Source organism: Primulina eburnea, chromosome 1 (assembly GCF_022965805.1).
Source record: "Primulina eburnea isolate SZY01 chromosome 1, ASM2296580v1, whole genome shotgun sequence".
Classification (NCBI taxonomy): Eukaryota; Viridiplantae; Streptophyta; class Magnoliopsida; order Lamiales; family Gesneriaceae; genus Primulina; species Primulina eburnea.
Genome location: NC_133101.1, coordinates 57,618,292 through 57,632,059, shown reverse-complemented (window position 1 = coordinate 57,632,059; position 13,768 = coordinate 57,618,292). Strand labels below are relative to the sequence as shown.

General features: G+C 36.6%; 1 protein-coding gene and 1 long non-coding RNA gene across 7 annotated transcripts; one reads left to right on the top strand and one right to left on the bottom strand.

Annotated features, from left to right (window-relative positions):
- Positions 1-5,043: 5,043 nt before the first annotated feature.
- On the bottom strand, positions 5,044-7,740 carry LOC140833665 (UBP1-associated protein 2B-like). 6 transcript variants are annotated; one of them, XR_012118522.1, is made up of 3 exons: positions 6,148-7,740; positions 5,562-5,619; positions 5,044-5,240 (listed from the first exon to the last, which is right to left on the bottom strand). XR_012118522.1 is itself a non-coding variant. In XM_073197996.1 (2 exons), the coding sequence occupies exon 1, from the start codon at positions 7,738-7,740 to the stop codon at positions 6,157-6,159; it is 1,584 nt and encodes a 527-aa protein (XP_073054097.1). In that variant the 3' UTR covers positions 5,044-5,240; positions 6,148-6,156. The 6 variants fall into 6 exon arrangements, 3 of the variants coding, with proteins under 3 accessions (XP_073054097.1, XP_073054093.1, XP_073054103.1); XR_012118523.1 differs by having other exon boundaries at positions 6,157-7,740; XR_012118521.1 differs by having other exon boundaries at positions 5,562-7,740.
- Positions 7,510-7,919, top strand: LOC140833680 (uncharacterized). The gene is made up of 2 exons (XR_012118524.1): positions 7,510-7,634; positions 7,671-7,919. It is a non-coding gene; the product is annotated as an uncharacterized lncRNA (long non-coding RNA).
- Positions 7,920-13,768: the final 5,849 nt, after the last annotated feature.

Genomic DNA, 13,768 nt, shown 5'->3' with positions numbered 1-13,768 from the left:
CCCTTAAAGGATGTAGAAGTAGGTGGAGTAAGTGAGTGTTTAACTAGTTGTCAAAAGTTCTATTTCCTTAACAATATTTTCTCGTGCGAGTTTGTTGCACTGTGTTTGTTGAATACAGTTTAATTATCTGACTAACGTGGTTTGCATGTTATTGTGTATGGCCGTTGTTTTACTCAATGCGCAACAAAGAAACTTAATAACTTCGGGTTTTATCGTTATAAAAATTACAATATTAATCCTTACATTTATATTACCACTTTTCAAAATTATGTAAACGATCTCATATTGTGTCAACACGCTGTTTTTTATGAAAATTTATTAAGGAGAATTTTTTAAAATTTCTTTCATAGAATTCTTGCTGAATAAATTTTCTAGAAATTTATGAACAATGTTTATCGTTTTACCAAAAACTATAACACGTTGGTGAAAAAGTTACAACTCAAAACTTTAAAACCATAAAGTTGTTTCATAGTCACATTTCGTTTGTTTTCCATACATAGATAATTATTACACAATGATGGTTTCATAAAGTTAATTTTTCTGGGTTTCTACCAAGTTCACATATTATACATTGAGTTATCCCAATAAGTTCAAGTTGTTCAAAGAATCTATGCTATGAAACAATTGAAATTTGAAATAAGATATTTTGTAAAAAAAAATTATAAAAAATTAATATGTGAACTTGGTAGAAACCCAGAAAAATTAACTCGTGAACATGGTAGAAATCTAATAGGAAGAAATTGTGAAAATTGTTTCGTATGTTCTTCGGGTATATATTTCATAAACTCACATGTTTTAAATTATTTACCTCCTTTAAAAACTACCCTTCAACTTTTATTTTTACATATGAATGTAAATATATTTTCAATAAAAAATAAACATCAAAATAAAACCATAGGCTAAAATAGTACTATCAAATTATTTTGATAGCAAGTTTCGATACTACAAAATATTGTATCATTCGACATAATGACATGTAATTGATACAACGAATTACAAATATTTTAAGATGATTATAAATACAAACATTGAAAACGAACAAATTTAAAAATCATATAAATCAAATCAAAAGTATAAAAACAAGTTAAATTTTGTTCAAACAATTTAATGAAGTTTAAATTTAAGGCCAAGTGTGTATCGTTTTACCAAAAACTATAATATGTTGGTGATAAAGTTACAATTCAAAACTTTTAAATTACATGGCAGTCCGAGCGTCACACTTCCATTTAGGGATGTAAACGATCCAAACCAAGCAGAACAGTATCAGGTTTGAGCTTGGCTCGTTTAAGATTAATTCAAGCTCGAGCTTGATTCGAGCTTTTATAATCTGGCTTGAGTTTGGCTCGTTTAAGATTGATAGAGCTCGAGCTCCAGCTCGAGCTTTATTCGAGCTTTTATCATCAGACTAGAATTCGACTTGTCTTGAAATTACTAAGCTTGTGAAAAGGTCGAGTTCGACTCGTTAAATGCTCGTTTATCATGTTAATCAAGCCGGGCTCAAGCTTGGTTTATTAATAGCTCGTTTATCATATTTAATAAGACTGACTTGAGCTCGGCTCGTTTTCGAGCTCGTAAAACATATAATTGAGCTCGAATTTGAGCTTGTTAAAATTAAATATATCTATGAACTAATTTTATATTAGACATAAAAGTCTAACTTTTATTAGTACTAATATTTTTATTTGTCAACTCAACAAATGAGTCGAGCTCGAGCTTACGAGCCACCTAAACGAGCCGAGTTCGAGCTCGCGAGCCTATTAACGAACATGTTTGCGAGCTCACGAGCCGAATACGCTTAGGCTTGAGCTTGGTTTGATTAAGTTGTCGAGCTCAAAATAGAGCTTGAGCTTGGTTTGATATGATTAACAAACGAACTCAAACAAGCTTTTTATCGAGCCGAGCTCCGAATAGCTCGCGAACGGTTTGGTTTGTTTACATCCCTACTTCCATTGCTCTCCACAATACAAAGCATTGGTGTTGCACAAATTGAGTTATCACAAAAAGTTCGATGTATTCAAAAATATATATGCTATGAAACAATGGAGCAAGAAACAATTAAAATGAGATATTTTCTAAAAAAAAATATAAAAAACTAACCATTAAACTTGGTAGAAACCCAAGAAAATATACGACTTATCGACTATGTATGTATACATACAAAACTATATATGATGTTGAAGAATCATAAAGGAAGAAATAGTGAAAATTGTTTCATGTGTTCTTCGGTTATATATTTCATAGTCCGTCTCGCATATTTTAAATTTTTTTCCTCCTTCAAAAATTAATATTTTTTTTACATGTAAATTTTAATATAATTTTCAATAAAAAAAATAAACCGAAAAATAAAGATCATTCGCTAAAATGGTAATATCATACGATTTTGATAGCAAAATTCGATAGTGCAAAACTCGATGTAAAATATTGTATCCTTCGACCTCGTAATATTGGTAGAACGAATTACAAATACTTTCAGATGATTTATACAAACACTGAATATGAACAAAGTTAAAATTCATACAAATTAAATCAAAAGTATAAAAACTAGTTAAATTTGTTCACACAATTGATGCAACTTTTTGATTAAGTTCAAATTTATTACAAAGTATTTGCCGTTTTACCATACACTTGTCTCATTAGTAAAGTTTCTACTCAACTTTTGAACCATACATCGTCAAACTTCGATTGTTCTCCGCACATAGATAATTAGTACACTACAACACAAAGCATTGGTGGTGAACAGATTGAGTTATCACAGGAAGTTCAAGTTGCTTATATAGATTTTCACCAAAGTCCTGTGTTTTCCACTTTAATTTTGATTATTTTTTATTTTCATGTTTTACTACCATCACATTAGTGCATATCATAGAATTTAAAAGAAAAAAAAAACAAATATAACAACTTAAATCTGATACAAGATCAAATACAATTATATGACAGTTTTCAAAATCATGTATGAAGGTTTCATACAGTGATTACGACAAACTGTTTTTTATTTGAAAATTTGGCCTGGAGAATTTTTAAAATTTCTTTCAGACAATTCTTGCTGCATTAGTTTCTCAGATATGAAATTTTTAAACGATAAATATTTTTAATTAATTTTCCATTTATAAATTACTTGTGATAGTAATTAATTTTTATACAATCATTGCACATCCATGTTGCAGAATCGAGCACTTACTGCTTTACCAAAAATTATAGCTGATGATAATGGTGCAACTCAAATCTTTTAAACTCCACAACAACTCGATTCGATCGTTCTACCAAATAAGGACAATTATTGCATCCAACAATCTCCCTCTCAAAAATTGCACTCCTTGCAATAAATAGGAATCGAACCCGTGACTTTGGCTCTGATAACAATGATAGGACCGAACGCTTACTTCTTTACCGAAAGCTATAGCTGATGGTAATGGTGCAACGCAAACCTTTTAAACCGCACAGTAACTCAAGCATCATGGTTCGATCGCTCTACCAAGTAAGGACAATTATCTAATTGAAAAATTTTTAACATTGTCTATTAACTTTATATATTTTCAAGGAAGTTGCAAGGGAACATTAGGGAATTTTCAAAAAATTAGGATTGTACGAAGTATGTGGAAGACGAATGATAGTGTGTTTCGGATGTTTGACGTCTCTATATTACTTTTATTATAGATAAAAGTGCAAAAGATCCGATCTTCTCGTAATACAAGAATTCGATATTCACAGCATATAGCCATATACCCTCTAAAAATCAGGAAGACCAACACTATGTGCACGAGCACGCGTGCACTTGGCGACTAATTCATAACCCAGCTCAAGGTAAAAATCACTTGACTAGAGACGCGAGCACAACGGGCACAAGATGATGGCCTCTTTAGTGTTATTCAAATCTGGAAAATCCCAAAGGAGAGAGCAATTGTAGACTTCACGAAGTCACAATCCATGGACTGTAAGAACACCATGGAGGAGTATATTGCTGCTAGATAAAACAGGCAGTACCTGTACTAAAGCTGAACAATGTTGAATGCTCTTCTCATCTTGGCGTCATCTTCTGGATCATGTTTCCTGCCTGTGAATGCGACCCCCTGAATCTAAGGACTCGGTTGGCAGGGGCTATAAAATGAGTGGAGGTATCACAGAAGAGTGAAGTAGCAGAGCAAGAACTTTGCCAAAAAATGGATGGATTCAAAAAGTAGGAATGGAAGTCAAATGTGTCGATTTTGCGTGAAATCATATTTGAAAATTTCAAGTTTAAGGAACTCAGGATGAATAAAAACACCGAGGTGCGATCCCACTGAAAGTGCTCCAATATGAAAACATCATACTCAGCTTTTAAGAGGATCAGAATTCTTTGCAGCTTTCGAGCTAATAGTATAGCAAATAAATTTGATATGAATCAAATGACTTGATGAACAGTCTCTGGATCCCATCTGGATCATATTCTGATTATGAGATGGTTAATTTTTCTTAAGAAAAATCAAGTGAAAAAAACGGCTACCAAAATACAAATTTTTCGCCATGCATGAATATACCCCAAAACTCTCAATTCTCAGCTTTTATGTTAAATTTAGTCCCAAAACAAAATTGAGATTTTCATGCCTGGAGGAAGGTAGTGGCTTATTGCATGTTGGATACTAGAAAAAGTAATGCATTTACAGAATGGGAAATGGAATATTTATGAGCTTTCCTGCAGTATGAGATCCCTGTAACAGAATCCATGTAAATTGTAACAGAATGTAAATTGAGACTCATGCGGCTAAAGGAACTATCAACGCAGTCTCTTCTGTGAGAACAACTAAATGGATGCTTGGCTTCAGTTCATCTTAGAAGCATACGTAACATCTGCAGAACTCAGAACAGATATGAAGAAACTACAACTATGGCCTATACAGGTTAGAAAACTGTCAAAATTCAGTATAAAAAAATTTAAATCTTTTTCGATAACGCACAGAGGGAAAACATCAAGAAAATGCAAACTCGGAGAAGGATACTTGATCGAAACATTTAAAAATAAAGAGAGAAATCTAGGAAGAACCGGCAATATCACAATCCTTCTAAAAGTTGTAAGAGAGCCCAAAATAAGATATTATTTTAGAAAATGTTCAACAGACGAGAAGATAATTAAAAGAAATACATATTTTAGATTCTGGTAAATTGAAACTTTTTGCAACAAGGAAAGACGTCATTTGCATGAGATCCCAAACTTCGGAAGAATCATCAGAGTCCAAAAGTAAAAGTTTGTTGCAATTATGAAGAATCTGCACAATGAATAAATAAAACATAAAGAGGCTGTTTGCCAAAGAAAGTGACTTTCATTCACAAAAGATACTTAAGTTGTACCTGTGATTCAAGCAATGAAAATTTTAATCAAAAAACATAAAACTTGCATTTTCAATTAAACAAAGAGCTTTTAATAAGTAAAACAGGTTAAAACCAAAAATATCCCATATACAAAAAAATATGGAATCTGGGACAATTACATGCATACAAATTGCTAGACTATAAAACTATCAAAAACTATGTCATAAGCGAAAAAACTCATTAGAAGATCGAAATCGAACAGACATCACACGATTTACCTATACGAGCACAAAATACATGTCAACATCCCTGCCAATATGCATGTGTGTTTTGTGCCTGCTGGAAAAACTAATTAATAGCTTAAAAGTCCATCTATCATGTACAACTTGCTTTCAGACATCAATATCCAAGAAATTTCCAGGTGTGTTATTGCTTTCTGACATCATGTACAACTTTATTCATGTCTTTTTATTTCTTAAAAACTTCTATTTCCTTATTTGAAATTTGCAAGATTCCAACAAAATAGGTCCAAACACAACTTTCATTCAGAAGATTATAAAATTTCTAAGCAAGGGGTGAACCTCATTGCAAGATAATGCAAGCATCAAGTTATAGAGCTTTTTATAGTCCCTCCATGGGATGGGTAGCTATAGTGTTGATTAACAATCAAACCCAACATGAGATAAACAAGCCCCCAAACTACAAAACCCCCTCGATTTCCAACTGCTAGAATGATCTTGTACGCTGATTCTTGTCATGCTCTAGAATTGCCAATTACCACCCATTCATAGACATTCAACAAGCACCAGGTAACATCAGTCAATAATTTATTTTTCATAAAGATTCCTTAATAAACAAACATACCTCACTTACCTAGTGACCATGACCCATGTAGGGTGCAGCACCTTGATGTGGTCTAACGCCACCCTGACCCATTGGTGGCTGGACACCGTAACCTCCCTGCACCACAGACTGTCCTCCATACCCAGATGCGCCTGGAACTCCATAACCTACATTGTTCATCATCGTTTGACCTCCCTGTGGATTTACACCAGTACCAATCCCTCCAAGCAAATTCCCTATTCCTAAGCCAGCCCCCTGAGTGGCCAAGAGTGCTGCTACAGCCTGTCCAATAGCTGCCGGAGGTACCGGGTGATTGAACGTCATGGGAGGCACAGCTGGCCCTGCACTAGGTGCCATCAAGTGCCCAGACGTATGCAACATCCCTCCACTGCTCTCTGCGTACTTACCCCTCTTCACAGTACGTTGATAATATCCTTGCTGCCCCTGGTGATGGACCAGAGGCTGAGACTGTTGCTGATGTGGTTGACCATGCTGAGGGTTGAAATAACCTTTAGAATGTTTAGGTCCATCTATGGCCTTCTGGCAATGTAGAATCTGACCCTCAAACTTCTTGTGTGGCTCCTCCAGCGCCTTCTTGGCACTCTCGGTGCTTTTGTAAACAAACAAGCAGAAACCTCTTGGTTTCCCAGTCTGCTTATCCAACCCCAACGGTCCTTCCTCAATCTCCCCAAATTTCGAGAAGAACTCCACAAGTTTATTAACATCAATCTCGGCGGATACATTGCTCACATAAATTTTCTTCTGAGTGTACTCATTTACTGGGGCACCAGAAACAGTTGACCCAGCAATGGGTGGAGGAGCAGGAACGGGACCAGCTGATGCCAGCTGGCATGAAGTCATCCGACTCCCGATCAACTTCTGTGGTTGCTTCAAGGCACGACGCGCTCCATGACGGTGCCTGAATAAAATAAATCCATAACCCTTAGCTTTCCCGGAATTCTTGTCGATAACAACCCTACTATCCTCAATATCCCCGTACTTCCCGAAAACAGAGGTAATCGTTTCAGAAGTCGCATCCCACCCAAGGCCGTGCACGAAAATCTTGCGGTGTGAAGGGTCGGCATCGGCCAATTCGCGCACGTTGTCGATGATATCAGGGTGTTTGGCCACTGCCTCCTTGACCAAAAGAACTATTTGGTCTTTAGAAAAGGGTTCGAGAAGCTTCTCCAGTGGCTCCTCCTCCAATTCACCTTCGTCTTCCTCGTTCTGCCCTTCATTTGCACCACCATTTTCTGAAATGTCATTCTCGGAAGGCTTCTCTGTAATTTCATACTCTTGTTCGATCTTCTCAAGAAGGGCGTCGTCTTCCTGCACCTCTTCCCCCTCTTCTTCCTCTTCCTCTCCCTCTCCCTCTCCCTCTCGCACCTCTTCTGCTTCTTCTTCAATGTCTGCTTCTTCTTCTTCTTCTTCCCCAACACTTGGATCTTCCACTGAGGTTTGTTTTATTTCCTCAGTGACAGATTGTTCCGGATCTGGCTCACTGTACTGTTCCGGATCTGGCTCACTATCCTGGATGGGTTCAGGCCCAGGCTCCGGCTCAGGCTCGGGCTCTTGAGGAGTTTCGATAGCTCGGCTTTTTCTCTTCTTGGCCATAGCCGCTCGAGAACAAGAAATTGGGGGTTAGGGTTTTGTAGTACGCCGGCGGCGGTGTGGTTAGGGCTTTCACTGAAATGTCGGAAACTTGACCATCGATGAATGATTCGGCCTACGGGTTAAGATTGTTTTTAAATCTCAATCATACGATCGGGACTGAGGTCAGATTCTGTCCTGATTTTTGATAAAAAAAAAAAAATTATGCAATTTTTTAAGGAAAATTTGTCAAAAAATCTGTATTTTCATTCTCAACCTTCTCTTTACTCTTTACTCCACTAAAACTTTGTTTCAACTCCCCATATCTTTCAAATTTCTAAATTTGCCCTTATATCTTCATTTTAAATAATTGATTTTTTTTTTGTAAATAATATCTCATTATGCTTCCGAAAAATAAATTAAATCTTCTACCTCTTTGACCGGAGTACCACCGGGTTATATCCATCGGATTTTACGAACTGTTCCTCACAGTCCAACCACGCGATCGCAACCGATGGTTCCTAAGCAGATTCATTCAGCAATACTTGGCACAACTCTAATTCGTTGCCTACCTTAGAGTGTACAGTAAAAGATAAAATTTTGAAAATAATACATGAGAGGGGCTAAGAGCAAAAGATCTTTTTATTCAAACACAATCATTTATTTATTACATAGTAACCTCCTGTAGAGGAGGAGAAACTTGTTTAGCTACTAATAGTAGCTAAACTCACTACACACATAGGCTTGAAAGAAAATATTAAAAATAGTTTGAAGAAAAATAAAGAGGTTGGTCGATGCCTTCATCTTCCTTCTGCTTCCTTATTTATAGAAGGCTTCTTCGGATTTGAAATTCGGACTTCAAATCTTGATAAGCCTTTACAGCTTGCTTGGGGACCATATAGTGGTTGAGTGGTCCCTTCATGACCTGTATTTTTTCTAGATTATTAATCTAGAAATTAACTTCTCATCCTCTTTTATCTCTTTGAGATACCATTGACGATGAGTATACAAGATATCTGCGGTAATTTCGTCTCCTTTTTCCTGGAAACGCTGAACCATCCATTTAAGAGCTTCTGCTTCTTTTCTCTTATAACTGATTCTCTTTTTCAAAACTTTTAGATATAGCCGATACATCTTCAAGTTTTGTTTGGGTGTGTTTTACTGGTTCCATTCGTTCTTATTTATAGATAAAATTTCGGGACCAGTTGTCTTGCTTTTATTCATTGGATTCCGTTTTTGAATTAGGTATTCAATTGTTCATTGTCATTTTCCACCCATTATTGGTGGTCATGTCTTTCCACTCACATGATTTTTCACATGGTGGTCCTTCTTTTCTTGGTGGGATGCTCACATGTTTCTTTTAACTTTGTCGAGGAATCTTTGGCTTTCGGTTTCCTCGAGGAAAACGTAAATGGGGTCCATCCTCACTTGTACTTGTATCGGTAAAGTGTTTCCGATCAGATCTCGGTTTGAATCCTTTACCGAATTCAGGTTCCTTCTGGTTCTGGCATTCAAGGCAGATATTTTCTGACCATCTTCCTATGTGTGCCATGTTACAGAATTTTCGGCGAGTTTTTTTACTGGCCGGCAGCTTGCTGTTCCACAAAAAAATTCTCTTTTTCTCGAATAAATCTTCGGCAAAACTTGTTGTTTTTCTTGTCATGGTATTTAACAGGAATGATCCGTTCACTGAATGATTATAAAATTTGAACGGAAACTTGACTTTGTCCATCTCAGTGAGACAGACCCATAGACCCCAAGCTCTTCTGGTAGACATATCATCTTCAGAGATTGACGCAACCAGGGGTGTTTCTTCTGTTGGAGGATCCTTGATAAATTTTTGAATATTTGAATCTGGCCTCCTTAACTTGATAAAATGAAAGGCTTCGTGAGAACCTTTCCTTGCTGGTTCTGGTGCTGCACTGAAAAAGTATAGCTCCAAAACATCTTCTCTGGACAAATAATCATTATTCGCCCAAGTTTCGTGAACAGCTTCCTGGATCCATTTTGGTAGTCCTGAGATTTCCGGAAAGCTGGGTGATGTAGTATAAACTGAGGCAAGAGCCCCGAATTCATACCATGCCTTGACCTCCTTTGGGTATGAATTTTGTTTCATCCATACTCTGGGATATTTTGCTGAAACATCAACCCTATTGGTAGCTGGGTTAATGCCAATTCTTGTTTTTAATTTCTCCCAGTTCTGTTGATAGACCTGAAATGGAGAAATTGTTGCTTCGTTATTACCAACCTTAGATTTGCCTTTGTCAATACGAGGCCTAAGGTTGATCTCTCCCTCTTCAATCCCCGAGGGGAAGGGTTGACTTGAAGACTCAAGATAAGGATCAGGAGTCTCAATTTTTGTTTCAGCCGACTCATCTGGAGATGATCCCGACTTAACACTTGTGCAAGGGGTATTTGAATCCCCCGCTACAGGTATAGAGTCCTGTACTCGAAAACTCTCCATTTGGGAAACCAATGGTTTCTCAATGCCTTGGAGGATAGGCCTTTGCATTACAGACCATAACTGAGTATATGCTTGTAAACACCCTGTAATTCGATCAGAGACAATTCTCTTATCAGCTTGTTGTAGCCTTCCCGCAACTTCTGCGTTTACAGCTAACTTGTTGAACTCGGTTTGAAGCATTTCAAGGTGTTCCCTCAAATGCCTCTGCCTCTTGATAATAGCATCAATGTCAATGCTGTCCATCTCTTGTCAAAAAATCTGCAAGAATATTTTCATGAGATTTGATTATCACAATATCAAAAATATAATTCTGACATAGTGTTTGCCATCGTAATAATCTAGCCTTCTCAGGTTTAGACTCAATTCTATTCCTTAAAAAAGCTTTAACTTGTGTGTTATCAACTTTCAAAGTGAATTTCTTTGCAAGTAGAAATAATGGCCATTTTTCAAAAGCCCTTTTTACTGCATAAAATTCCTTTTCGTTGATATGTCATCTAATGGCTTCTGCATCTGAGAATAACCCACTGCAATATCTACATAGTTGTTCCCCATCTGGTGTGAGCTTAGTAAGAATCGCTGCCCACCAATGATCACTGGCATCGGTATACAATACCAGATCATCTTCGTCTTGAGGAATAGCCGTTTTTGGAAGATTTTTACAAATCTTCTTTAAATGGATAAGTCCTTCTGTGTGTTCTTTTGTCCATATGAATCTTGCATCTTTTTTCAATAATGGACTGAACACTTTCCTGTGTTTTGCTAGGTTTTTTATGAACATCCCAGCAAAATTAACAACTCCTAAGAAACTTTGAAGTTGTTTCTTGTCTTTGAGACTTTCTGGAAAATTCTGCACCTTTTCAACTATGTGGTCTTGCAGAATTATTTCTGACTCATCGATTTCAATTCCGAGGAATTCAATCTTTCTTGTAGCAATGACAGCTTTCTTTTCTGATAAGACCAGTCCTTCTTTCTTGCAAACATTAGAGAAAATCTCTAAATGCTTAACATGTTCATTCATATCTCTAGATGCTATCAAAACATCGTCGATGTAAACAAACATAAACTTAAAATAATCTTTAAAAAGATTATCCATTTTCCTTTGAAATATCTGTGGTGATTTAGCCAATCCCATTGGTAATACCTCCCAGATATAATGTCCTTGAGGTGTGGAGAAAGCTGTGAATTTCTTGCTTCCTTCCTCCATCCGAATCTGATAAAATCCGGACTTACAATCAAATTTAGAGAATATCTTGGCATTGCGTATGCAACTAATTAGATGTTCTCTGCTTAGTATAAAATATCCATCAAACTTCATAATCTTATTAATTTCTTGATAATTAATAACTAATCTGGGTTTACTTCGTTTAATCTCACCATGATTTCTTACCAGAAAACCTGGACTGCTATATGGTGACATACCTGCTTTGATCAAACCAAGGTCCAAATGTTCCTTGATTATAATATGCATATCCCTTTGATCAATAATGTTCATTGGGATGGGTTTGCAACGGACAAATTCATACTCTTTGCCTTCCTTGATCTTAAGACAAGCCCTGAGTTGATTTCTGTCCCACCATACCAAAGGATCTTCATTATAATTTTTTTTGATCCTCTTCTTGACATCTTCCAATGATACCTTAGCTTCAAACTCTACTTCATTTGTATGTAGAGTTATCTTAAGGCATTCTATATCACCTGGTTGGAGTTATTTATCAGCTCTTAACTGGAGCATTGTTTCTCCAAACCGTCTTGTATCCTTCATTTTTGGGTTCAGTAGTTTTCCTGAATCACCACGCTTGCTGCGAAACTGGATTGACAATTTTCTGTAAATTGCCTCCCTAAGTCTTTGGACTATGATCCTGTGATCACATGGTGTTGTGAACACTAATCTTCTAGTCTTATTTTATTGTGTATAGGACTTGAACATTTGTAGGAAATTATTTCCTAACAATATGTCAGCTCCTGTATCATGAAAATAAATTGGTGGTGTCTTTACCTTATACCAAGGTGTTTGTCCAGCACCGCCAATCATAATTTCAGTCACCTTAATCCCTTTACATAAGATTAAGATTCTTCTGATAAAATCTCTTCCAGCAATCTTTGGTAGTTCTTCTTCCAAATTATTTGGAAAAACTCCTCGTTTTGCCGTGCAGATTCCAGCCCCTGAATCAATATAAGCAGCAAAATATTATGCCTTATATTGTTCATATAACATTCCTACTGGAATGTATAACATTCCAGTCCTTGGCAAGTTCTTATCATTGGTTGTTCCAAATAGTATATTGAATTACAAGGAAATTGATTCCTTTGTTTTGTAATATCAAATATTATTTCTACTTCCTTCCAACCTTCTGGGCATCTGAGTTTTCCTAGTGTAGAAAAACTTTTCAGCTCCTGTTGGGTTTCTATGACAGGATTTTTATCCCATCTATAACTTGTAATTCTATCTCCTTGAAAAGATAGTCTTCTTGATCCAGTCTAAGACTTTGATTCCTCTGTAGAATTGGTTTGTCTTGGATCTGGATATCTGTTTCCTGTATTAAAGGAAACTCGACTCTTTCTGGATAAATTGCCTGAGCAACTTTTCCAAATATCTCAGGGATTTCAATAAAATCATTTCTAATAAACAATTAAGAATGATGTGTATTAGATAGAGCATATGAAATTTGATAGGTAATAGAATATGGTCTATTACCTTCTTTCATCAGCCTTTTTTCCTTGAACTTATGATGCAATGTCAAGGCTCGACTGAAATCTCGATCTGCCAGGTTGTAGGCTATCCTTGGATAGATTACTCCTACAATCTTTCCCGCACAGAGATTTCCTGAGATTGTTCCCAGAACTGAATCTTGTAGACTCCCCATTCTTTTATCGCATATAGCAATATCAATAGACGAATCTATCCCTTCTCTGAAAGTAGCATTTATCATAATCTGGATTGCTTCAATATGAATCCAGGACATAGTCCTTGCTACTTCTATCTTGAGTTTTTGTAATTCTTCCTTAATTTCTTCGTAAGGAATTAACTGCATCTCCATTCTATTTCCTGTAAGTTCCATCGGGATTGTCATTTCCTGTAGTGACCCGTTCCAGAATCACCTACTAATCAAGAACTAAGCATGCAATTAACTTAATTAATAATAATCAGAGATAACAGCAGAAATATGGCCAACGACAAATAGTTATACAACCCAATCGAAATCAGAACAATCTCAAAATATATTCGGTACAACCATATCGAATAGAATAGTACTGAAAACTAAACCAACCAGCTACTCACTGTCCTCCTCCTGCTCTTCCTGAGCCATCCAACCTGAGGCCTGCCCCGTGGGAAATGGGGTGTCCAAGATAAACAAAACCGAGGACGTGAGCGATAAGAACGCCCAGTACAAAAGCATGAGTATACAAGCCTATATGAAATGCACATGCTATGATATGATACCAGGGTAGTCAAGAAACAGGAGTAACAAAGGATCTCAAAATGCTCAGTCTAGAGGCGCCAAGTGGATAGTGCCGCGCGGTACTCCTCTGGGTCACTGCATCCACTACAAGAACAGACGTGGACCTAAAATGTCCCGGATCACCGAA